Below are 26,367 nucleotides of genomic sequence, written 5' to 3'. Positions count from 1 at the left end.
GCGCGGCACCAGCAGTTCCCACTCCCTAGCATATGCCTCGACTATCCATAAATCACAAGGCTTGAGTGCATATGCGGTTTTTGTTAATATTGGAACTTCTGTATTTAAAGTGCCATATGTGGCAGTGTCGCGAATTAGGACATTGAATGGTTTGTTTTAGTTTGACTTTGATAGGAAATTTAGTGCTGATGCAAGCTGTGTGAGTTCAATCTGGTAAGAAGTCTGTACCCTCCTCATTTAGGCCAGTCCCCTGTTTATGAGAAAAGGATAATGTCTACAGTGCAAGCTTATAAAATAGTCTACAAACTGTTTAGAAAAGAAAGGACACCAGGACAATCCAGAGGGTGTTAAGAAGAGAACTGGAAAATGACAATGAGATTGTAGGCTACCAGTTCGAAAACAGTTCAGGTGTCAATTGCTATGCAAATGTTCTGAATGTACTGTTCAATTTGCCACATCTAGTCAACGAAATTCAGCAAAAATCGGGTAAGAGAATGTGTTCTGCACTAAATCATTTGCTCCAAGGTTTACTGACTGATGGAGCTGTAACTCGTCATGCTTTAGGTATCCAAGGTCTTTTAGATAAAAGTAGCGGATCACTTATTTTCTTAACCCTCAACAATAGACACAAGATGTTGTTATATTCCTCTTTGGAGTTTTAGAATGAGAGGTAAATAATAATTTATTTTGACTTGGTTACAAATGGCACCAATACTGTGAAGATTGCTCTTTCACATCTAGCATTGAAATCAATTCTGAACGATTTCTACACTTAACATTACCCGATTCTACAACTGTACCTTTTGAGAAATTGTTGAAAAGGGTTAAGCCAAATAGGACCTGCAGTTTAGGCAGATCAGATGTTTTGTCTACATGGTTTCTAGGAACAACTGGAAAATAGCTTTTAGTAATGCTACAATGATGCAGAGCCAAATTGGAAACTCAAATTTCAAAGCTGCACAAGTATCAATTTTGAAAAGACCTTTTGCTACTTGGCTATCACTTTTCATTAAGCGGTTAATACAACCTATGGACACTACACGGTCTATTTAAAGAGCAAATCTAGATAAACAGATGGTAACAGCAACTTTTCATTGAAACCAAAACCTCCTTTCAAACTACCGAACTAATTTCCCTCATGGATCTTTCCTTAACTACTAGTCTCCTATGCCACCCATATACTCCTACATATTTTGTACTGAATGGCGAATACCGAATCTATGTATACTACCTCGACCATTTAATGCTAAACAACTGCAAATTGTAAAGCACTCCGATAACCCCTTGGGGCATGTTTGCGCTATATAAAACGTTATAAATAAATATATTTTCTTTCAACCGAAGTGCTAAAGAAGAATTTGTGTAAGGTATTTCTTCTACATGGTTCATCTGTGTTTTAGACATTAGTCAGCTTATTGGGGATATCTTTAAAAAGTTCTTCAAAATTCAAAAATTCTGTTATATTCCAAAAAGGAGTTAATTTAACATCTAAATATTGCATTCTAATCAGTCTGAAACTTGATGGACATAATCCAATTACAGCTGCATAAAATTAAAAGCAAAAACTGCCTTTGCAACTAAATATTTGACCCCTTTGTTGCTTCAAATAAACTTCTACGTACTACTTATGGGAAAAGTGTGTGGGAATACGTCTACTTGGATCATCAACAGATTACACATCATTTGGCCTACCCGGGTGATGTTTTCAAGATTTCCAAAATTTAGTGGTTTAAATGCAATTGTAGTTTTGTACCAGATATAATAATTTAGACAATTTTTCTTACATGGGTTGGTTTAGATAAGTATAGTAACCAGATAAAACAACTGATTAATGAAATAAATGCAATGCAGAGTGTCACTTATTTATAGTGATACTGTGAAGTTTTTTTGTATTTACAATATCTTTTTATTTTTGCAATTGCTCAAGGATGCTTCATACAGACTACTTTTTTTGATGAAGTATGAAAGCTGAGAACAAAAAAAGGAAAACTAAAATGGGTTACTATGAGATTATATCCTACATGTCTACTGATTTGGATAAAATACCAAAGATTTCATTATAAAAATGAAAAATGTATGTGTAATTCTGTAAAATGTAATACTTGTGTTTCTTTTCTTTTTAATCCAATGAATGCCAACATCTATTGGAGTAGTATTAAAAAAAACTCCAAGCATGAAATGAGTTGATGATGTAATGGTTACGGTATCTACTGCCCTTTATTTGAGCATCCAAACACTTGACATTGCTGTTTTGTCTGTTAAGTTCCTTGCCAACACGTGTTTTGTCTTACTTTACATTTCCACAGCAGACTTCATCGGGGCTGAAACACCAAGATAACCGCATCATAATGAATATGACTAGGTCAAATAGGTCAGCGTATGGAGGGATATTGTAGTCTATCCGGTCCCAGACCGATCACCCAAGTTGTGCCCTATGCCTTCCAGTTGATATTTCCAATACTGGAGTGAAGAAATGTGGGTTGGGGACAAGTCAGAAATCTAAGAGTAAGAAGATATATAGTGGCAAAGTCGTCTCGACTGTTTAGTACAAGTGCAAGCTCATCTTCGAACCCGAGACAGGTAGTGGTTAAATGCATGCTTCTTTAGTTGTATATGGCTGCATAAAAGATCTGAGTTTACCCTCAAAATGTAGTATCAAATGTACACCAGGGAAATGCCTGGTACCATATTGAGGCAACAAAATCATAAATCTGCAGAATTGAGGAAAATAACCTATTTTTGTTCATGAACTTTAAATAAATATCGCACGGTCCAAAAAATGTCAACCCTTACGGGTATCTTACCTAATATCACAAAGGATAAATGCAAAAACTTTGTGTATGGCTTATTGCATCACTGAGGTATCTGTATGGAACATTGTACCCATGCATCAATCCAATTTGGCCTGATATGCCAAATGCCCTACCCGCTATAATTCGCAAATCAAGTAACATGTTATGAGGAAGCAGTCTGTTTCTATCCCCAAGGCTAATAATGTATAATCACATAATTAAAATCTGTCGCAATATCATCGTTAAACCATGCAGTCCCCTTGATGATCTGGCTTACCGTGGAAATGTTAGCATTCATGGTGTTTTGGGCCTGTGGCTTTCAGCGTGAGTGCCATATTGGTTATCTTATTTATACCGGCGCGGTCCAATGTGCGCGTCATTTTCTGTTTTTGGAACAAATGTCGCAGCCATCTTGTAATATATAAGCTATACCTCTGTCAAATATATCTGTGAATGGGAGAAGAAATAGCCAATAGAATTTAGAATTCTTCATGTAATAGTTTATACATGACCTTATTAGATGTCTTATTGGAGCACGAGCTAATATGCTCATCAATTGTGTAATGAGGAAAATTGTGGCCATCTTGTAATGGGCAATATTACAGAAGATCCGACTATTATCAATAAATTACATAATTCGCGAAAAGGACCTTCAATATTCAGAGTTCTTGTTTGATAATTTTATGTAATGGCCATAATACTACAATTGTGTTTTTTTTTTTTTTTTTTTTTTTTTTTTTTTTACAACATGAAACATTACTACTTAGTGGTGACTATACCTCGTGGTTTTCCCACAAGTGAAAATAAGTAGTTTAAAAGGCGAGCGAGACGGAAAGATAAGGCGAAATACTGTTGTAACAGTTGATTTACTCCATCATGCAGATTGACGGACATACTTCATCAATATCTTATCTTTTAAGTGAATGGCTTACCAATACTTTTGATTTTGTAACTCATAGGGTATACGCTTGTGAACAGTAGACCCAAGATCCCATCGAAACCAAAACATAGTACATGGTATTAATAGCATATTGCATAGCTACTTAATCTATTAGTTTCACAGTAAGTGTACCACCTAGCTAGGGAGTAGCATTGGATGATGGATATTGATCGTATCACAACATAGTTGTACTTGTATGTTAGTCAATGTTCCCAATCTGGGGTATAACCGTATTCTACAGCAATAAGACCATTCAATCCTGAGTAATCTTGGAGTAAGATGTGTTTCACATTTCCCAACATATCCATATTCAAACGTCCAGATCAGACCATTCAAACTCCTAGAAAATAGTGCTGTTCCCGTTCTATTTTCACTGTTCTACAGCCTTTAGGCACCTGATCCAAATCACCTCTTGACGTCATAGCCTAAGTTCCCTTTTACCACCCCTGTCAGCAGGAGGGTAAGTAATTATTTATTGCTTGATTAATTAAAATCTTAGCAGTCCGCACGACCATAAAAACGTGTATAACGCAGTTCATATTTCCTTAAAAATAGGGTTACTATGTTCTAAAAACAGTTTAAAAAATACATATAATAACATTTTTAGTGAACTGTATGAATACAGGAGAAGTCTGTGTGAGTCCCAGGGTTAGAATATCACCTGTGACCATAGATCTGACGATTAGTTGTTGAATCGTGGCCCGCTAGTCTTAGTGTCTATATGTGATGGGGGCCATGCAGGGGCCTTGAGCGTAGGTGTTTATACTCAGGCGTCTGCACCCAGTATTTTTTGTGCTTCTTTCATAAAACGGACAAAGCTGCAAACTAATCTGACATTGGCCCCATCAAAGCACGCCTTCACTGCCTCTTTGCAAGACCGGATCTGGATTTCATTTATGTGTGGTTTGATCAACTCTCTCCTCTCCCGGTCTAGAGACTTGCAGATACACAAAAGGTGCAGCACGTCTTCTTTGGTTTCTCCACATAATCTGCAGAGGGTGGATGGAGATGAACGTTTCCAGGGGGGTAGATGGGGTTTGACAGGTAAAATCATCATCCTCCATGCCAAGAAGCTTTCCTTAAGCGTTCCGGAGAAGCTGGTGCCAAAGTACGCTTGTGGTGAACACTTAGAGTAGCTTTGAATCACGAACCAGCTGTGGACCCTCCTATTTAAGTCTGCTCGATCTTTTTCAGTGGAAACTAGGTTTATCGACTTATTGACCAGGGCTTTAACGTTGTTAAATGGGAGACCAGACTCCCAGATGTTCTCCAGGGCTAACATGCTGATCCCTGATTGAAGATAACCCATGATGGGGGAGTTTTTCCTGGATATTTCTTTCCATAGGAATGAGTTCAACGATCCGGTTGTGGCGCTCTTTATTTCTTACCAGCTTTTAACATACAAGCCCTTCCAGTTTATTGCCTGGTTAGGTAGTCTGAATTCGAGCCTTAGTTGTGCTGGGGAAGTGTATTTTGGAAGCTTGAATATTCTTAGCGCTTTAGAGACCGTTTTGTCCAGGGTTGTCTCGTCCTTCCCTCGCATGGCCTAGCTGCCATAGGTTCTCGTTGGTAAGCGCTTCGCTCGGAGCACTTCAAGTAGCGGTTTGGACCGGTTATTTTATTTTTAACCTTTTTTAAGGTGCTTGCTAGGAGGGTCCATCTCCTTTGAATTGCCTCTTTTTGTTGGCCATACGACCCCTTGCCAAAGATTATTCCTAGGTATTAACTCTTTGACCACTTCAAGTTTGCTCTCACCCAGCTGCCACTTTGATAGTTTTTTTGCGCTACGCTAATTGAGCACCATAATTTTTTATTTTTCTAGGTTGATTTCTAGCCCATTATTTGTAGCAAAGTTATTTGTAGTGTAAAGTAGATGCTGTAAGCAGACTTTGGTTCTGCTGATTAAAATCAGGTCATCAGCATACAGTAAATTTGAAATGGGGAAAGCCTCCCAGGTTTGGTGCATGGTGGTTACAATTATCTAGTTCGGATGAGAGGTCAGCCACAAAGAGATTAAATAGGGTTGGGGCAAGAACGCAGCCCTGCTTTAATCCTCTGGTCGTTGGATTGCGCCTAGACATGATCGTACCGCTCCCCAGTTTTATTTGCACCCATGTCTTGGTGTGTAATAACATGAGTTTATTCAGGAGGACGGAGGGGATTTCCCATCAGGCTAGCTTTGACCATAGTTTTCCTCTGTCTATGCTGTCGAAAGCTGCTTTAGTCAATAAAGCAGACAAATATTGGTTGTTTTGTTGCTTTTGGGGAATCGGCTAGGAGCGAGAGGGCCAGAATATTGGTGGTAGTTCCCAAGTTTTCCTGAAACCCTGTTTGGTTGATTGAGAGGAATGTTTTTTCCCTGGCCCATTTCTGCAGTTCCTCCAGTATGAGGCCTGCATAGTATTTTTCATCAATGTCAATAAGGGCTCTAAGCCTTTAGTTTTTTGGGTCGCTCTTGAAGCCTTTTTTATAAATGGGGGAAAGAATTGAGCCTTTCCACGATTCCGGGATTGTTCCTATTCCGACTATGTAGTCGAAGAGTGGTAGTAGTGCGCTGGACCAGTGTTTTGGGTCTTTGTTTATATAATATTGGTGGCAAGCCTTGGGCCCAGGCGCTCCCTCTCGATGGCTTTGATTGATTCTGCTCTCGATCGTTTTAGGAGTAGAAGTTCAGTGGTGCCTCATTCCCTTGGAGGGGGCGAGATGGTTAGGCGACATGATGATCGGATGTTTTTTGCAGATTACTATGTGGTTCTAGGTTGAAGTAACTTTGTAGATAGTTTGTCCAGACATCCTCCGTTATGTGTGAGTTAATGCCAGGAGCCAGTGGGTTCTCAATTCTCTCGACCATTTGCCAGAATCTTGCGCTGTTATTCATTTTGGTGTCGTACAGTAGTTTGGGCCAGAGTGATTCCGCATTGGTCTTTTTTGCACACCAAATAATTTTGGTTTTCCTCCTCTGAAGTTTTCTTAATGGGTCTACAGATCTGTCAATCAGGTTGTTTTGGCAGAGGAAGCGGATTGCTCTATTTATACCCCCCCTTATTTGTCTTAGTTCAGCATGCTGACTCGATGAGAGGTGGATACGCTGCCTTGCTTCCACCCTGACGATTAGTTTTTGGTGGTGCTCTTTTTTCTTGTTGTGTGGCTGTCAAGGGGGCTGATTGACCTAGAGCTTTAGTAAAGGTTTCCCAGGCATGGACTATATTTCCTTGGGAGGATTTAGTTTCCTCCCACAGCATTTTTGCAGCGACTGATAACTTTTCTGGTTCGTGTATTTTACATCTGATTCTCCTGTGTTGGTATCTCATCGTTAGGGAGTCTAAGTTTGTATATGTTAGGGCGGTGCCCTGGATATCAAGAGTGAGTTCTTGCAGTTGGTGATCGCTGTGGTCTGACACCCCAATCCTAAAGTCCTTTGTTATACCAAAAAGGGACAGAGGAAGGTGTAATCAATTGCATTGTTAACTGAGTTTCTATGGAAGATTGGGGCTTGGGGTCTATCTCCTGGCATGCTGCCGTTTAGCTCTGCCAACGATAAACTTTCCAGCTCTTTCAACAAATCCTTCAGGGTTTTAGTGTGTTTACCCCCACTTGTTTTTATCCTGGGAGAAGATCACCCATGCTCGGTGTTTATCTTCTTCTGGGCTACCTTGATCTGTGCACCCAGCAAGGAACATGTTGAAGTCACCGGTTATAATGTGGCTTGAGCCTTCCTCCTCAGTTTTTGACTTTCAGTTCGAATGTTAACTGCTTAGCTCCATTCCTCTTACTCTGGGGATGAATATAGAAGTTTGCCAGAGTTAAGTGCTGAAAGTTGCTTTGGCCCTGCATTTCAAACTGAATTGCCATTATTTCGAGGGATGTAGTGTTTTTGCATATGAGTTTTTTTTTTTCCGGTGGATATAACTTTGATCGAAGCATATATGATTAATCCTCCTTTACTGTGACCGAAGTTTCGAGTTTCGGACTGCAGGAAGGTGGTACGTTTTATAGCCGTGGAGGGTAACCTCCAACCAAGTTTCCTGGAGGAGTACTAAATCGAAATTTTGAAGATATGATAGGGAATCCACAGGGAAGTGGGTGAAAACAAAACAGACAGAGTTACAAGTGGGGCAAGGCAGAAGGCACCAAAGGCAGAACAGAGGTAAGTGAGATCCTTTTTAATATAAGTAAAAATTAAGCTACCACCGTCAGTATAGCAACAGTTTGGCGCCAAGAAATGGCACCTAAAAGAGGCCAAAAATTACCAGACGAGATGGAAAAGAGCAATTCACGGGAGGGCTCAAAATCCCCGGTCGAAAGCCAGGAAAGCCAGGCGACATCCGTAGAAAATAGTAAAGGGAGACGTAAGAAAGGAAAAGCCAAGAGAGTAACGAAGAACCATGTGAAGGCAAAAAGAGAATCTATGTGTGAGTGAAGAGAACAAATGGTTATTCCTGGATCTGATAAGTGCAGGGAGGAAAAGGAAGTCGTTAAGAGCCATAAACCCCCCAAATAGAGCACAGATTCTAGCCGCATTCGCAAATTGCGGCAGTCTGAGAGGAATCGGAACTAAAGACCTTCAGCAGGTTGGCTTTGAAGAAAATAAGCAGGGAAAGGAAATAACAAAAATTACCCTATATTCCGACCTGGTAAAAAGGGCAATCCTGAATGCCTCAAGTGAAATAATGCAACAGGGATTAAGGATTATCCCCGAGTGTGAGACAAAATCTGCGAAAGAATACAACTTTTTAAAACATCATGCGGGGCTCCAGAAGAGACAAGTTACTGTTTATAAAGAATCAAAAGGCGACCGAAGTGCGCTGAATATTATAATCAATAACTCAGGCAAAGACTCTTCATGGGGTAACTGGTCGTTATATAATACCCCCGAGGGGGAAAGTATTGTAAGAAATACCATGGATACAGAGGATGAAGGCGGTATGAGCGACGTCGAATAGGACGGAGGGGGTTCGCAAGAACTAGGTCTCTTATCTTGGAATGTAAATGGGCTAGGCAATGATCAAAAATGGGAATATATAAAGGAAACCATAATCAAGGTAGACATTGCCTGCCTACAAGAGACCTGGTTATGCGACGATACCCCAACTCTGGTTGGCTATGCCCAGATTAATCATCCCGCTATAAAGAAAAACCGCGGGAGGCCGTCTGGGGGCCAATTGACATTGGTATCAACAAAAGTATTGAGGGAAATAAAACTGTTGAAAACAAATTGCAAATGGGTTCTAGCAAGTAGGATCGAACTCATGACGGTGGATCAAAGTTACAAAATGTTGATTTTATTAAACGTATACATGCAGTGGGATAATGGGGAAGAGTATGTAAGGGAAATGAGATTTTTTAAAAATGATATAGATAGTATTTTAGAAAATTATCCTGCAGATACAGTAATGATTCTGGGAGACTTCAATCACAAACTGAACCCAAAAAAGGTTGACATTTGGAATAGGGAACAGTTAGAGGTATACGGTATAAACCCAGCAAGGTTCCCACCTGGGGAAATAGCGAGACAAGACCGTGACTTAACAAATATCCTAGGAGGCAGGGGCTTCCATTGTGTAAACGGAAGAACTGAGTCTGATACACCAGCGGGAAAAACATTTATTCCAGGGCAACAGAAGTGCCCAATTGATTATATCTTTTTACAGGCTAGGAACTTCCACCAGATTAGGCATTTCAAGCTAGAACAGAAAGAGGTGAGCGACCACAAAACCCTACACATAGTAATAACGGGGGGCAAGAAATTACAGCGTGAAACAGTGTCTACCCAGGAGGTTGAGTATCCTAAACGAGTGACAACACGTTTAACAGAGGAATTCGTAGATAAATTGAAGGCCATGCAAATAAAAACGGCCCCCGAAAGCTATGAGAATAAAAAACTAGAATGGTTTATGAAAAAACTAGAAGAACTAGTTCAATGCCTGGAGATGAAATTAAAAAGGGATAAGCCGATAAGGGCAAAACATTCAAATCGTAGCAAAAGGTTCTCTGTGGAGTGCCAAAATAAAAAAAAGGGAGATAAGAGCTGAACAAAGGAAACAAAAAAAGAAGTTTACACTAGAGAGATATGAGTACCTAACTAAGCTGAAAAAAGAATTCAAGCAAATGGCCCTTGAAGCAAAAAGGTCATATAAAGAAAAATGCTGGCAAGAACTCTTAAGCGCCATAGAGAATAAAAACCTAAGGCAATTCTGGCAGCTAGTAAAGGCAGCAGCTGGATCATCAGAGGGCGAATTAAGCTGTGTGGTGAGTGAGGCAGCATGGGATTCCTATATAAGAGAATTGTTCGGGGTGAGGGGTCCTAGAGAGGAGATGAAGGCCAAATCCTGGCAAGGAATCTCAGATGAATTTTTAGTTAACTTTAATGAAGAACAAGTCGAGAACACAATAAAAGATCTTAAGTTAACCCGGGCAGCAGGCCCAGACAATTTACCTGCAATAATCCTGAAGACTGAGGTCAAATGGTGGGCAAAATTCCTTGCAAAGATGTTCCAGGTAGTACTAAAAGGAGTAATTCCCCCAACCTGGAAAGGGGCCATAATCAGGCCGATCCATAAAAAGGGGAGCAAAGACGCTCCAGGAAACTATCGGCTGATTAATCTCCTAGACATTGGAGAAAAAGTATTCGCTAAGATTGTCCTAAAACAACTGAATATGTGGGTTGAGGCGCACCAAATAATCCCCATAGAACAGGGCGGTTTTAGACCGGGCCACTCGACAATAGACCACGGGTTTGCCCTATGGGCGATGGCGAGGAAGTCGACGGAACAAAATGGCAAGTTATGCTGTTGTTTCGTCGACTTCAAAGCAGCCTTCGACTCTGTGGATCGAGTTAGCCTTTGGGATACATTAAAGAGGCTAAATATCCCAAATGACCTTCTCACTATAATAATAGAACTCCATAGGGAAAATTGGGGGCAAGTAATTAAAGACATTGGGGGCTCCCTAACTCCCAAAATACCCATTGTCAACGGGCTAAGACAGGGTTGTGTGCTGGCCCCTCAGTTATTTTCGATTTTTCTGTCAGACCTCCCGGCACACCTTGAGGTGGAAGGTAGTGCCAGTCCTAAAATGGATGGAAACAAGATACCCTGCTTATTGTATGCGGATGACCTGGTGATAGTAGACCAGACCGAGAGAGGCCTCCAAAGGAAGCTAAACGCTTTCAATATCTACTGTGCTAATAAATTCTTAACCATCAATCTGGACAAAACTAAAACCCTATGCTTTGGGAAAAAGCCATGCAGATTCAGATGGTTCATAGGGAACATTAAACTTGAGACCGTAGATGAGTACCGTTATCTGGGTATCTGGTTCGACAGGGCCTTAAATTGGTCTACCCACATGGAATCGCAAAAAGTAAAGGCCCTCTCCTCCATATGCGGCCTAAAAAGGTTTAATGGGGACTATGGCGAGAAATCACACCGACCATTACTCAGAGCCTTTGATGCAATGATTCCCCCGCAAGTTTTATATGGCGCAGAGATCCTTTACTTGAGCGGTAAGGGATCTTGGGACACGATAGAGGGCAACTGCATAAAAAGGCTCCTATCTCTTCCTCAATCGGCAATGATACAAGCCATCAGAACTGAATTAGGTACAAAGTCTTGGGTGACTTTAACCCAGATGGCTGTGATCAGATTTTGGAAGAGACTAGACGACCCCGAAAGTAAAAAAGTAGCATATTGGTGTCGTAAAGAAATACAGAAAAGCGAGTTAAAATGGGCAAAGTCCAGTAGGGAAAAATTGAAGGGGATTTGCAATGCACTGGAGATCGAACTGGATGTGAGTTCATTCCAAATACTTATCTCCAAAGGCGATCTGAAGCAAAGGGGGAAAGAGGTCTCGAAATCAACTGATATGGGTTACCTAACTAAGAAAAAATCTGTGGCACACATGCTAAATGCGTGGCCCCAGGATAATTGGTTCCCATATCTCGATAGATTACCCAACCGTGGCCTCAGGCAAGAGATACTGAGGCTTCGAATTGGTATCAATCCATGGGTAACAAACAGAGACCTCAATATAAGAATGTTAGATGAGGAAGGTCACTGTAGGTGCAACTTGAGAACTAAGGGGGACTTGATGCATTTCCTGTTAGACTGTGTGGTACTCCTAGAATATAGGAAAAGGTGGCTGCGCCCAGTATTTCTAAAATATGAGGTAAAAACAAGGTTTCAGGCGGTGAAACTCCTTTCTGAAATCCCATACTTGGATATTGTAATAGCCCTTGGGAAGTTCTTAAAGGAGGCCCTTGGGGCGCTAAGGGCCAAAGAATAACCTGCATTACTGTATTTTTTAGTTTAGCAGAAGAGACCCTCGGAGGGATAAAAATGTGTACAGGTTTTAACATTTGTATATAAATTATGTAGTTTTAAAATGATGTGTATGATATTTTAATGGACACGTTTTTAAAAATAATAGGTGTACAATTTTATGTTACATACTCAAATCGGCGTTTTACTCACTGTATTGTTTAAAGACCAAGGTCATAATAAACATATATTTTGACTTGACTTGATAGTAGTGAGTGAGTGGTCACTGATTTTGGACCCGAGGCCGTTTATGTTCCATGAACAGATTTTTAAGTTCCCTTCATTGTTTCCCTGTTCAATGTTGGGTCATGGCGTATCGGTTCTTAGATTTATAGTTTTGGATATCCAGGACCAGTCAGTTGGGAGGTGGTTTCCTTCTTGACTCCGTCAGGCCCCCTGTTGTGGGGCTAAATGCATCTGGACCTGCTACCGAGGTACTACGGGCTCCCTTGAGGACTGAGTTTACTTGCCCGAGCCCTCTCTGGCTGCTGGATAACCTCTTATTGGGAGCTGGGTGATGTTGGAGCAACGGGACCGGGTAACCAACTGGTCGGTGCTGGTACACTCTAATCCCCCAAGCTTCTAATTGCGATTCTTCGCTTGGGATTCTCTCTGCTAGCTCTGATGTTGCCCATGCTGTCTTTATCTCTTGGTCCGAGAGGTGTTTGAAGGTTTCAAATTCGACTGACAGCAAATCTTCGGTTTTGATCCCTGCCAGGCTCCTAATTGCGCTTAGTATTTGAAGAATATTACCGCGATTTAGGATGTCACTTCGTCCTTTTGACTTGTGCTCTGGGATGAACAGAATTATTTGTGAGGTCGCTGGCTGGCAATTGTTCATTGAGTTTCTACTGCATAGGTGCTTGTGGCCTTGCTCTTCTCTGAAAAATTTTGTTTGTAATTTTTCTGCTTCGTTTCCCTTGCTGGGGCTTCGCTTTTTAGAGTTAGATTTTTTCCCGATATTAAGTTGCAGAGGGGTTATCATTTTGATTTTAATTTCTAAATTGGGTTTAACAGCTGAGGATTGATGTAGATTGGTGGCATGAGTTTCTAGCTGTTCGCCCATTAGAGGTCCTCTCTTTCATGTATGTAAAGCTTATTGTTGCAGGTAGCTTTTTCTTGGTGATTTATTAGCTGGTGTTTGTGATCACTGGGGTGGTCCTCTGCTACTCCGGCTGGACTTTTTGGAGTCTGAGGGTTAGTTAAGTTCTGGTCCAGTTGCTGGTCTTTTAACGTGCCGGGACCTTTAAGCTCCTGCTGGGAGCCGTTCTGGGGATTTGGTATGATTTGGAAGTAAGATTGTATAAGTGGCTTCTTATGCCTCCCTTTCCTCCTTTGCTTCCTTCGCTGCTTAGATGTTTGCCCATTGCTCTGCTCAGCTTTTCCTTCTTCTGTAGTTTCTTCAGGTGTTTTTGGGTTGGTGGTGATAACTGTCGTTGGTTTGAGGTTTGTGAGCTCCACACTCCCTGCGGATTTGGAAAGTGGTGGGTTGAGTGTTCTGTGGGGTCTTTTCATTCCTGGTCTCAGTCAGCCTCCTGGGGGTTTGGGGCCATGGGATAAGTTGCCTCCTATGTTCTTTCGACTGTTGGCAGGAGGGAATATTTCCAATCCATGTAAATGAAAGAACCTGTGTCATTCCTGTTTGTCGCAGGAAAGTGCTTAAAACTCAAAGGGATCTATCGGATCTCCTGTTTGACTGCTCTAAAGTGTTCCTGCTCTCAACATTCTAATGGTACTCCCTAGATAAATCCTGTTGCATTTGCATATCCGTACATAAACTACACCCGTGAAAAAATAGAATGACAACCAGTGCTCTATAGTATGTTCATTGCAACAAGAAGAAATGCATGATAAATCTGGATAGAACATGGGCAATATGAAAGCAAAATAGGAAAAAGGTATCCACCTAGGAGACTCCTGAAGATATCAACAGAATACCTCCTAAGAGTAAATCAACTGTTACAAGAGTATTTCGCCTTATCTTTCCGTCTCTGTCTTGCTCACCTTTTTAAACTACTTATTTGCACTTGTGGAAAAATCATGAGGCATAGTCCCACTAAGAAGTATAGTTTCATGTTATAAAAAAAATCAAATATAGGATTATGGGAATTAAGTAAAACTATTATGCAATATGCTCTTCATCCCGTGTACTATGTTTTGGTTTCAATGGGATCTTGTGTCCACTGTTCAAAAGCTTAACCCTATGAGTTACAAAATCATAAGTGCCATGTATTGAACCCATTCACTCCAAGATACGATATTGATTAAGTATGTCCGTCAATATGTATGATGGAGTAAATACTGTTACTACCGTATTTGACCGTATCTTTCCGTCTCGCTCTTTCAGACCCATTAACCTGCCTATTTTCACTTGTGGGAAAATCATGAGGTATAGTCAACACTAATGTTTCATGTTGTAAAAAAAAACACAAAAAAAATCTGATTATAGTATTATGGCCATTACGTAAAACTATTATCAAAGAAGGACTCTGAATCTTGAAGGTCCTTTTCACAAATTAGATTTAATGATCCTGGTTGGATCTTCTGTAATATTGCCCATTACAAGATGGCCACGATTTTCCTCATTACACAATTGAGGAGCATGAAGAATTTAAAATCCTATTGGCTATTTCTTCTCCCATTCAGAGATATTTGACTCTTGTATATCTTGTATTACAAGATGGCTGCGACATTTGTTCAAAAAAAGAATGATGCGGGCATTAGACCATGCCGGTATAAATAAAACCACCAATATGATGCTCATGCTGAACGTTGGGGACCCGAAACATGCTGGGAACAATACCCTTTACATGGCCCGTGCCTCCCCTTGCGCCCCCGCCCGTGCCTCCCCTTGCGCCCGTGCCTCCCCTACCTCACCTGCAGCTCCTAGCATGCTATAACCTGCTTGTTTCTCAATACTTTTGGCAGTGCCCCTTGAAAGGGTATTATTGCACTAGCTGCATTTGATGAATTTTGCAAATGATTTGGATTACCCAGATTGAATTGTAAAGAAATCCCAGGCAGTGATTTGCCTTTTAGAGGTGGGTCCTTCATCACCAGAGTAGTCTTTAAGTTCTTCCCACTTTTACTCCTCTGGTTGCTGTGGCACCTCCTGTAGTCGTGCTTCCAGTTGCTGTTTTGGGTGGAAAGATTTGACAGAAAAACCTCCTTTAAGTAGAGTTCTGCACTAGTAGAATAGGACCGCTTCATAGAATGGCCTAGATATCAAGTGGACCCAGTTATCAAGTGGAATGTGTGGGAACTTCCTTTGAAGATTAATGAAAACAGTCTTCCCCAATCACGTCTTTGTTATGTTCACATGACCTTTGCAAAAACAGGCAATGTCTCAAGATGTGCAATACAATTTAAATGTGCTTTACATTAAGCATTATTATAAACATAGAAGTTTAAACACTCAGTAAACCGCTGTTGTCAAACTGTAAACCGCTGTTGTCAAACAGTAATTGTAATGTGTATATTTGTGTTTTACATCTTTTTTTCAAAAACACGTTATCTTCAACTGTTCCATGAAACCGGAACGTACGTGCTGCGATAATTCGTGACAAATTTTCATCAACTAAAACTTTTTTTTTTAATTGTTACTAACTCACTGCAACAAGGTGCAAAGAGACCGAAAAATACGTAAAGAGGTGGCCTATTACACAACTGTAGGGGACCTCAACTTCCACCTGGAGAACAACAAGGACTGCAACACCACCGCCCTGCTGGATAACCTCGCCAACCTCGGACTCAAGCAACTGGTGGACCCCCCACCCACTACGCCGGCCACACGCTTGACCCAGTCTTCTCCAGCAAGCACATCTCCTTCAGCCACTCCACCGGACTCCATTGGACTGATCACAGCTGCGTCCACTTCAGCTTCAGAATAACCACGACTCACCACCCGCAACAGGTTCCGAGCTGGAGCAAGATCACCACCGACCAGCTCACCACCTCCCTCAGCTCACCACCTCCCTCAGCTCACCACCTCCCTCAGCTCACCACCTCCCTCAGCTCACCACCTCCCTCAGCTAGAACCCTCCAGCCAGCGCAACGGACCCCAACGAAGCAGCCCGCACCTTCACACAGTGTCTCAACCACTGCGCAGACGACCTCGCACCACTGAAGAACCCTCCCAGCAGACCAGGCAGCAAGAAAGCCTCCTGGTTCACCGACTAACTCAAAACATCCAAGAAAAACTGCCGCACCCTTGAAAAAGCCTGGCGCCACGACCAAACCACAAAAAACATGACTGCCCTCAAGAACGCCACCCGCAAACACCAGCAGCTGATCCGCACCACCAAAAGGACAACTTTCAAGGAACGACTGGACAACAGCAAGGAACTCTTCAGCATCGTCAAGGAGTTCCCCAACCCCAACGCCGGAAACGACATTGCACCCTCGCAAGACCTCTGTGACTCACTCGCCACCTTCTTCCACCGCAAGATCACCGACATACACAACCGCTTCGGCACACAGACCACGCACCCAACCACTGAACCAACGCCCCCCACCACCACCCTCTGCAACTGGACCCCGGTCAGCACCGAAGACACCACCTGCATGATGAACACCATCCACTCCGGATCACCAACCGACCTCTGCCCCACCACGTCTTCAACAAGGCCGACTCATCATCGCACCCCAACTCCGGGACGTCATCAACATCTCCTTCAACACTGCGACCTTCCCGGAGAGCTGGAAGCATGCCGAGCTCGGCACCCTCCTGAAGAAACCAACAGCGGACCCCACCGACCTCAACAACTTCCACCCCATCTCGCTCCTCCCTTTTTCTGCCAAAGTCATCGAGGACCGTCGACACACAGCTTACCGCCTTCCTCGAGACAACTGATCCCTCGACACTTCACAGTCCGGCTTCCGAGCCATCCACAGCACCGAGACCGCCCTCATCGCAGCCACCGACGACATCAGATCCCTTTACGACAACGGGGAAACAGCGGCCCTCATCCTCCTGGACCTCTCCGCAGCATTCGACACGGTCTGCCACCGCACCCTAGTACAACGCCTCCGCAACATCGGAATCCAAGAGAAGGCACTGGAGTGGATCATCTCGTTCCTCACCGGAAGAACCCACAGGAAAAACCCAGAGTCCGCCTCCCCCCGTTCAGATCAGAGGCCACCGAAGTAATCTGCGGCGTACCACAAGGATCCTCACTCAGCCCCACCCTCTTCAACCTCTACATGAGCCCCCTCGCAGCCATCGCACACCAACACAACCTTAACATCTCCTATGCCGCTGACATCCAGCTGATCCTCTCCCTCACCAACGACCCCGCCACCGCCAGAGCTAGCCTACACGAAGGGATGAAAGACGTCGCCGAGTGGATGAAGAACAGCTGCCTGAAGCTGAACTCGGACAAGACGGAAGTCCTCATCCTGGGATCATCGCTCTCCGCCTGGGACGACTCCTGGTGGCCCCCTGCCCTGGGCACCACCCCCAAGCCAACAGACCACGCACAAAACCTGGGCTTCATCCTGGACTCCTCCCTCTCGATGACAAGACAACACAGTTTCGTCATTGTGCTTCAACAGCCTGCGCATGCTCCGGAAGATCTGCCAATGGATCACCACCGAAACCAGGAAGACAGTCACCCAGGCACTCGTCACCAGCCGACTAGACTACGGGAACACCCTCTAAACAGGAACCACTGCCAAACTACAGAAAAGACTCCAGCGCATACAGAACGCCTCCGCACGACTCATCCTGGACATCCCACGCCGCAGCCGCATCTCAACCCACCTGAGACCTGCACTGGCTCCCCGTCAACAAGAGGATCACGTTCAGACTACTCACCCACGCACACCAGGCTCTCCACAACATGGGCCCGAAGTACCTCCACAACCGCCTCACTTTCTACACACCCACCAGCTTCGATCCGCCAGCCTCTCACTCGCTGCCGTACCGCGCATTCGCAGGGCCACCGCTGGAGGAAGGTCCTTCTCCTACCTGGTGGCCAAGACATGGAACTCCCTCCCCATCCACCTACGGCTGACCCAGGACCATCTCCTTCAGGAAGCAACTCAAGACCTGGCTTTTCGAGCAGTAACGAACCACCTCCTGCACCTTGAGACCCTTCTGGGTGAGTAGCGCGCTATACAAATTGCTGATTGATAGTATACGATGTACTCTAGCCATATACACAATGGGAAAGCATTTACTAATTTACCAGTAGAAAGTACCGCAGTTGGGCAGATATCTTTTAGGCAAAACGGTAGACTCGTCTTGAAAGAAATGAGGTTCCATTATGGCACTGATGCTCATTTCAGATCAATAAACCCTCAACGGGAAGTACTTCTAAGTATAAACGTAGATGCCAACCCACTTAAGTAAAATGGAAATGATCCTAACATCTTGGACTTGGCAAATGCAAAGCAAATATGTTTCCAACAATATTCTACTTTGAAAAATGATCTGAAATCCTCATAGGAGTGAATCAATTGTTTATCTATTGGAGCGCAATATGAACTTGTTTGACTGCTCATCACCAGGAATGTTAATAAAGAAACTGCTCGTCTGCATGGTTCTTCCTTTTTTAAATGCCTCCAGTATGCAAATGCCAAAAATCCATTATACCTCGCAAATGTATGCTCTCACAGACCCCTACAGCCACTCGCACCCACCCACCTACTGACCCACAGCAGCACTCGGACATACATAGGCACTGACAGCCAATCACAGACCCACACAGCCACTTGTACACCTACTCAGACTCACTGAAACACAAACTCCCTCGCACACCCACTCATGTCCTTACTCACACTCACAAAGGTTACAGTTGGAGAAATAAAATTTAAAAACCTTAAATTCACTGAAAAACAAAAGTTAAAGGGATGTTCTAGCTACGCTCAGATTTCACTCATACAAAATCATAGAAATTCAGCAGATACCGTATACTGAGCTAACTAGAACTTACGCCCTGCAATGCATTGCTTCTGGCCTTGCATAATACATCACTCATGACCTGGCCAATGACACTACTGATAACCTCATCCACAGAACCACTCACAAACCCACTCCCGACCCTATACAACCTCTCATACACGCACACAATGACTCCCATACCGGTACGCACACAACCATTCGCTCAACCATAGTCACTCACACAACCATTCACGTATCCATAAAGCCTCTTACCACAGTAACTCACTTAACCATACAAGCACTAGCACAACCACTCAGCCACTTACATACCCATTCACATATACATACACGCACTCCTACATCCACTCACTAACCCATACAGCCATTTACAGAGAAACTCCAACACAGCCACTCACACACCTACTCACTTAACCAAACATTCACCCTTACAGTAACTTGCACACCCACCCTTGCAGCCACACCCACGCCACTCACACCCATTAACTCCCCAATACAGCCACTAACACACCCATACACCACTTATTCACTCACAGCTGCTCCTACCACCACTCACACCTACCCACCTATACACCCACTCACACCTACCCACCTATACACCCATGCAGTCACTCGGACACCTAGGCTCACACAGATACGTAGTCACACAGCCGCTTATAATATATTTCAGAAGTAGTATCATTCATTAGTATTACGACTAGGACCATAATAGAGATGCAGAAAGTATTTTGCTGGGCGCACCTTTCAAAAGGTGCGCCCAGCTCAATCCATGAAAATGTCCGCATTATGATGAATTCACTGCCCCTAGGGCAGCTGTGAACTCGCCCATTCCTGTTAAACAAGAAGCGGCTGCTTTAAATCTGCTCTGTTTTCACAGCACAGGCATCTTTGCCTCTGCCCCTTTGTCTGTAATACAGCGCGGGTGCAGAGGCAAACTATTCCCTCATTTGCATGGGGCACGCCAAATGCAAATGAGGGAATGCCCTCTGAAGATGGCGCTATCAGTATTGTAGAAGGGGCCACACAAGGTCTGCTGCCCCTTCTATAATACCAAAGTGCCTTGGGGCACGTAAAGCATGCGCAAACATCCAGTGTGACCCCAGGGCCCTTTCATAATATGGCTCCTAGTATATGAATGTAACTTTTGTTGTACCTCAGTATATGTTTAACAATCATGAACTCTTACAAAATACTTAGTCACTGGATGATGTCACTAACCATATCCTGAGTGAGGTCATAGCAGTGCATTGCAGGTGTGTAAGTTAGTTAGCTCAGAAAACAAGAACTGCTGAATTTCTGTGGTTTTGTAGGAATGAAATTTGAGCCTCACTATAACGTCCCTGTAATCTTTAATTATTTTTTTTCCAGTGAATGCGATAAATGCGTACACACATTTAAGCTTTTAAGTTAAGGGCTGCGTAGGGGTTTTATGTGTAGGATTGGTTAAGGGTGTAGGTGGTATAGGGTAATACCCTTTTTTTATAGGGGTGGGGCAGGGTATGGGGTGGTAAAGGTATTTTAGGGATCGGTAGGGGTATAGGGTGGGATGCAACAAAGGTTAATGGGGAAAACTCTGGCACACACTTATGTATCGCACAATTTAAGCTTGTATACAATTTTCCAAAGCGCTGCTCGAAGGAAAGTTGTTTTACCCCACGCCCATAATATATGCAATGGTGTATACCATAACATCAAACTCCTTAAGCACACACAATTATGTAGAGCACAATTCTAATTATTTCATAATTCCACAGTTCAGTGGTGACGCATTCCCTTTCTTTGTTGCTTTACTGCCACTGGCAAAACCTGCTTAGTCGATCGGGAGTCTTGCTCACATCTTCATCAATGCTGATATTATCAAATGTATCTGGTAGGAGTGAAGTATTCACAAGTCTGGTCAAAACATTGAGAGAATCAATCTGGAACAATTGGAAATTTTGAGTGCAGTATTTTCTTGTTCTTCAAAATTAAATTGGGCTTTGATTCGGCCCTGTGCTTGCGCCCGCTGTTGGGTGCGCCGCAATCCGAATCAATCGTATGGAAAACTTACCTTAAACAATGCTTACCTTAAATAGAGCTTCCATGCGTGGTAAAGGCATGCCTGCTCTTTGTCAGCGTTGAAATGTTGTACAACCAGATCATTCACAAAATGTGTGACCTGAGTGTAGTGAATTTGACCTGAACAAGTTCTTGTGGAACAGGAACAGCCAGGGCATTAGTGAGCCGGGTCCGGCCAGTTCTAAAAAACAGGTGCTGAAACGGGTCTGTATCGGGCTCTTATTTTCCCCTTCACGCTCAGTGGGAGGAAATGAATGAATGAATAAATAAAACGACTCTGCAGCCGTACTACCGTTCACTGCCTGTGATGTAACTTCAGGGATTTTAGTTCTTTCAGTCTCATCATTTTAGAACGGAAGCTTTTTCAAGATTATATTCAACAAAGCCATCATTTGTGCTTTTTTATTTTTATTTCATGCAAGTATAATCCATTGACAAAACCAAAAGTCCTGGCTTGTTGCAGGTGTAATGTTACATGCGGTCTTATATATTCTGCATGCAATGACGGAAGCAGGAAAATACAAGTCGGGGGCACACTATACTAATACTAAGCACGGATGTTTAGTTTACGTGTTTTTAAGCCACGCCCTTTATTAGGTCGGCCACGGCCCTTTGAGAGCGCCCCCCCCCCCCCTCCCATTTGATAGTCCCCAACATCCTTTGAAGTGCCCAAGTCCTTATCAGATGTACACACCTGGCAGGGAGCAAGGCCGGCCTCCCTGGGTGTGAAGGGGGGTGGGTTTGATAAAGACGCTGTCCTTTAAAAGGAAGGAACTGAGCCTGTGGGGCCCAGGTCAGTCCCTGTGACCCAGGACCGCAGAGCTGCTCTCAGGCATGGCTGACTACAAGATCCAGGTGGAGACCGGCAGGGTCCTCCTGGCCAAGACTATGGACTGCATCTCGATCACCCTGGCGGGGTCCCGGGGCCAGGGTGAAAAGCGCCTTCTAGATCACTTTGGACCTGATTTTATTCCAGGAGCTGTAAGTACGAGCAACAAACGGAAACAATTGGGCGCGGGTAGAGAAGAGGGCGGTGGAAGCAGTAAGGTGTGATGTATACGTAGATACATGTATACTATCGGTTATATTCATGTGCAGCATCACGCTGAAAATAGGAGCATCCGTGCAGGCCAGACAGTGAGCGCGCGGGACCACTGTAGTTTGGTGTCACTGCGGTGTTTGGCGCTGCGCACCGTTCTTGTCGCTCGAGGTGCCTGCGGTTAGTTTCTATGGTTGCCTCTCGTTCGCCCTGCTTTCCATCACTCACCCCAACTCTCGCATTTTTCTGGATTGCTCTCCCAGGGTGTATTGCTACACCCGCGATTTTCTTTGTCCGGTCCTGATCGTGCTCCCTATTTTTTCTGGCTGCCTCTCCTCACTTTCTCTGATCACCCACCCGCTGCTCACCATGCTACATTTTCTCCAAGTTCTTTTTGGACGAATTGTGGTCTCGCACTTACTGTTCCGGTGGTACCTTTTATCTCCCGACCAATTTCTGATCTCCTCTTCCCAACATCAAGCTCCTTTGGTTTTTTTTTTTTTCCACCTTGTAAAACTCCCTTCAGTCTCTACTTACCAGACTCCGAACCCCCCTCTTTCTTTTTCTCATAACCTACTTATTTCTGCACTTTTCTTTCTTAGTTTCTACACTCCAGTTTTGTTTCTCCTTTCATTGGTTCTTCACTCCAAAGCGTCCCCTTTCCACTCTGCAGTAGTTGCACCGACCGTGTCTCCCCGTTAAACCTCTGTACTCCTCCCTTTCAACAGTTATCGGTTTCACAACTGTAGCCTACAGGAAGCTTACAAAACAGCCACTTTGTAATTCACGATTCGAGCCAGACCCAGTCCACCTTCCCCTAAACCCTCCGTTCAAGTCCACGAATAAGGCCGGAAAAGAGAACTTGTATTCAATGAAAAACATACACCCACGTTCAACGAATCTCTGGGAAATGCTTAGATCTGGTAGGAAAGCTCAGTTGGTTAATGTTCCCACAGCAGATTGTTTAAGTGCTTTTGAAAGGAATATGTTTAGTAATACTCAATCGTCCTGTACGCAGTGCAAGCTTATGTTTGTAGGGGTCATTAGAATTACTTTCCAGACTGGTAACGCTTCCATTGCAGCTCAAAATATTTGAAATCTTTAACTATGAAGTCCCCAATAAAAATGTAGCATCGGTGAAATGTAATAAGGATTCCACATATCCTCTTAAGGGAGATGTAGGGCTCATAGTAGTGAAACTAATTTAGGAACTTTTCACTACCAGGTCAAGTAAACCTTAAAAGTACTTATCCAACCTTTTAAATACATAGCACACTGCTCTCTTGGGTAGGGAGAGAATGGGAATGTGAATGGGAATTACCCAAAAAAAAAAAAAATTACCTGTGGGGTGACGTGTATTAAATTGAGGGTTGGGCATGACCAGGTTTATCTTGCCAAGTCAATATTACAGTTTAAAACAGCCCACATAGAAAAGCCAACAAAAATGATTTCAGAAAACAGGAAGGTAAAAGCAAAACCTTTTGGGGAAAGGGCCATGTCCAACAGAAGTTAGACATCATTTCTGTTAATAAAAACCCTACTTTAGAAATGATCCCACATTTTCAGTTTGGGAACACTTGTAAACAAAAGAAACACGATTAAGGAGTTGAGAAAATCCAGAGCACAGGTCTGGACGATACTGAGGTGGACTTTCTCAAATCCTGTTCCAGTTCTTGGGCAATATATCTGAAAAGCACTTTTGGATATTGCATAAACCGTCTGCATCCCAAATTCATGGTAGGGGAGTTGCATCATTTCACTTTACGAAAAGAGGGCCCGGAATGATACTAAAAGTAACCATCCTATAAACTTTTTTAGATGTAATTGGAAATGTCTTTGGCAAATGTCCATTGGCAGCTCCTCTATGGCAGGAGTGTCACCCCACTGCTTTCTCAAAGTGCGAGAAGCAAAAACATAAAATGGAAATAACTTCTAGTTATTATTTTGTTTCGTGGGTGGGCAGGGCTGCTGTGGTGTGGTTTGCCTCCTAAGTGCGCAATGGCTGTTTGGTCAGCCCTCTCGGCAGCCGAAACCAGTCATGCACACTTCCCCCTTCTCCATGCAGGCTGCATGGAGAACATGCCCAGTTCTCCAGCCCCTGGTTGAGCGCTGTCACAGCGCTCCGACTAAGCACAATGCTGCATTGCAGCGTTGTGATTGGCTTAGGTGAGGGAGCCTGGCTGCCCGCTTCCTGTTCCTGTCCGAGGCAGGAGCAGAGACGGCATGGGACCTGGCCTCAAGGTAAGTTTAATCCTTTATTTTTTTTTATTTTTTTTTATCATGCCCTCTCCTGACAGCCCCTAGCCCTCCCCCTGCTCCTCCAACCAGAGCCGCTGCAACTGCAAATACCTATAACCAAGACTATCCATTTGGGTTATCTTTAAATCCCCTTCTGAATGAAAGGGCTGCTCCACAGTGGATATTCTGTCTTTAAGTGTTGCTGAAAATTATATAAATGTACGAAAGGTAAAGCTATGTGTCATTTCTTGATTTTAGTAATGCTTTTGTTAAAGTTGATCCACTATTATGGCAAAAGCTAACTAGGATTTTTCATTGCGTCCCTTGATAAATTTATAATTACTCCTGTGGTTACTTTCCTAAATGACTTCATGCAGGGTTGCCTCTTATCTGTTTATTTGGCAAATGTTCCTGAATTGCTTATTAAGACCATTATACCTAGCCCTTCACCCCATTTGGTCTCTATGGCAATCTCCTTGTTAATTTATGCAGATTTAATTTTGCTGTCCCTTACCCAGATAAACCTCAAAAGACAGCTAGATATGAGCAAAGTATTCAGAAATTCATAATTCAACAGTGAAAAAAGGAAAGACCAAAATCGTGATTATGGCCCAAACACACAATCCCTGATTAGCCAGTTATGGAATTAAAACACAATAACTCAAGAAATTCACCATTCTCGGAACCTCACTGTGCTAACAGCAAAGATGGTTATTAAGAGAAACTTGCCAGGCAGCACGAGTTGACGCGTTTGAGCCAGAACCACAGCCTAGTTTTGAACTGTGATTTTTCAATGAACACCTGCAAGTTTAACCAATCTGCAGAGCTGCTTTATTTTTAGGAACACCTGCAAATAGTCTGATCACTAAAGCGTATCTGTAGTACTTTTCATCCATCACGCTGCCTATCTTGTCTCAAAACCAGATCAAAGCATCTCTTGTCACTCCATCACACACAGGCGCTTCCCATATCAGCTCAACTAAGAACCAACGCATGTGGATTGCTTCTTGTCTGGTAGAGCACTTGGGTGCCCGGGTGCTGGAACAATTGTCCAAGTGGCGGTGCTTCCATCAAAGTTACGCCAGTCCAGTCCTAGGAGACGTGAAAAAACAATCTCAATCAAAAGAATAGTAGAGAAAACAGGTGGTACGGCGAAACAACGCAGGGAAATACATTGTATGCCTTAACCACGCATTTTCTTTACCCCACATGCTTATGCTTTTAGAATGTATGCCATTACCATGCTTTGTGTCTATATATCTATATATACAGCCAGGTATTATCCACTGAAAACGCAACAATTTGCCCTGAACATGCAATTTTATTGATTAACCGTAGCACACAATGTGTGGGGGAAAAAATCGTGGTTCAGAAAATATGTATCATTTCCACATTTCCAAGTACAATGTCTTGATTTGTTTTCATTCTAGTAAAATCTATTTACATCACGCTTCAGAATTATGAAAAAGTGCTTCCTCTGGGCCTTCCCAGCTGCTGATATATTTTGAAATATTTATACAGTTCATTTACTGGTATTATAACAACAAACGAGCATTGGCATACCCAATAGGTCTCGCCTTTGGGACCTTATAAATGTTAGCCATGCAACAGTTGATGTTGTTGCACAAGGATATTGTGCTGCATAACTAAATACTTAGAAGGTCCCAAAAGCGAGACCTATTGGCTATGCCAATGCTTGTTTGAATCTGTGGCAGGCCCTGTGAGAAACTTGCACTGCCTTCATCCTCCACCCCCGACCGCTCAATCGTGGCCCGTTATAAACACCTTGATGTAACTCAGTTAAAAGTATGCACTAAGCACCATATAAGAGTAACGTGCTACACGAAAAAAATACAGGAACACAACATCCTGGAAATAGCTAACACCACAGGAGAATGGGATTGAAGTAAAACATGAAATAAGAAAATGAACTAAATCACTGACATAGACTACCCTAACGTTTTTAACATTCATTGCGCATAAATCGATGAATATTTTGTAAAGTTATTATAATAATTAGCGCCTTCACATAAGCCTTCTCGCACTGCAGCCTCTCTCAGAAGCCTTATCTCTCTGTGGCC

General features: G+C 43.2%; 1 protein-coding gene across 3 annotated transcripts in view; it reads left to right on the top strand.

Moving 5' to 3' along the window:
• LOC144799564 (hydroperoxide isomerase ALOXE3-like) overlaps positions 1 to 26,367 on the top strand; it is a 422,558-nt gene that overhangs the window by 293,976 nt on the left and 102,215 nt on the right. Inside the window, exon 1 of one of the 3 annotated variants that reach the window (XM_078670932.1) lies at positions 21,709 to 21,990. The exons of the other annotated variants lie outside the window; for them this stretch is intronic. Coding sequence (XP_078527058.1) covers positions 21,844 to 21,990 — 147 coding nt within the window. The 5' untranslated portion in view covers positions 21,709 to 21,843. Of the gene's footprint in view, positions 1 to 21,708; positions 21,991 to 26,367 lie in introns of those variants that run through there. 3 annotated transcript variants of the gene reach the window in all.

The sequence above is a fragment of the Lissotriton helveticus genome, chromosome 12 (genome assembly GCF_964261635.1).
Source record: "Lissotriton helveticus chromosome 12, aLisHel1.1, whole genome shotgun sequence".
Classification (NCBI taxonomy): Eukaryota; Metazoa; Chordata; class Amphibia; order Caudata; family Salamandridae; genus Lissotriton; species Lissotriton helveticus.
This window is presented reverse-complemented; position numbering and strand designations above follow the sequence as displayed.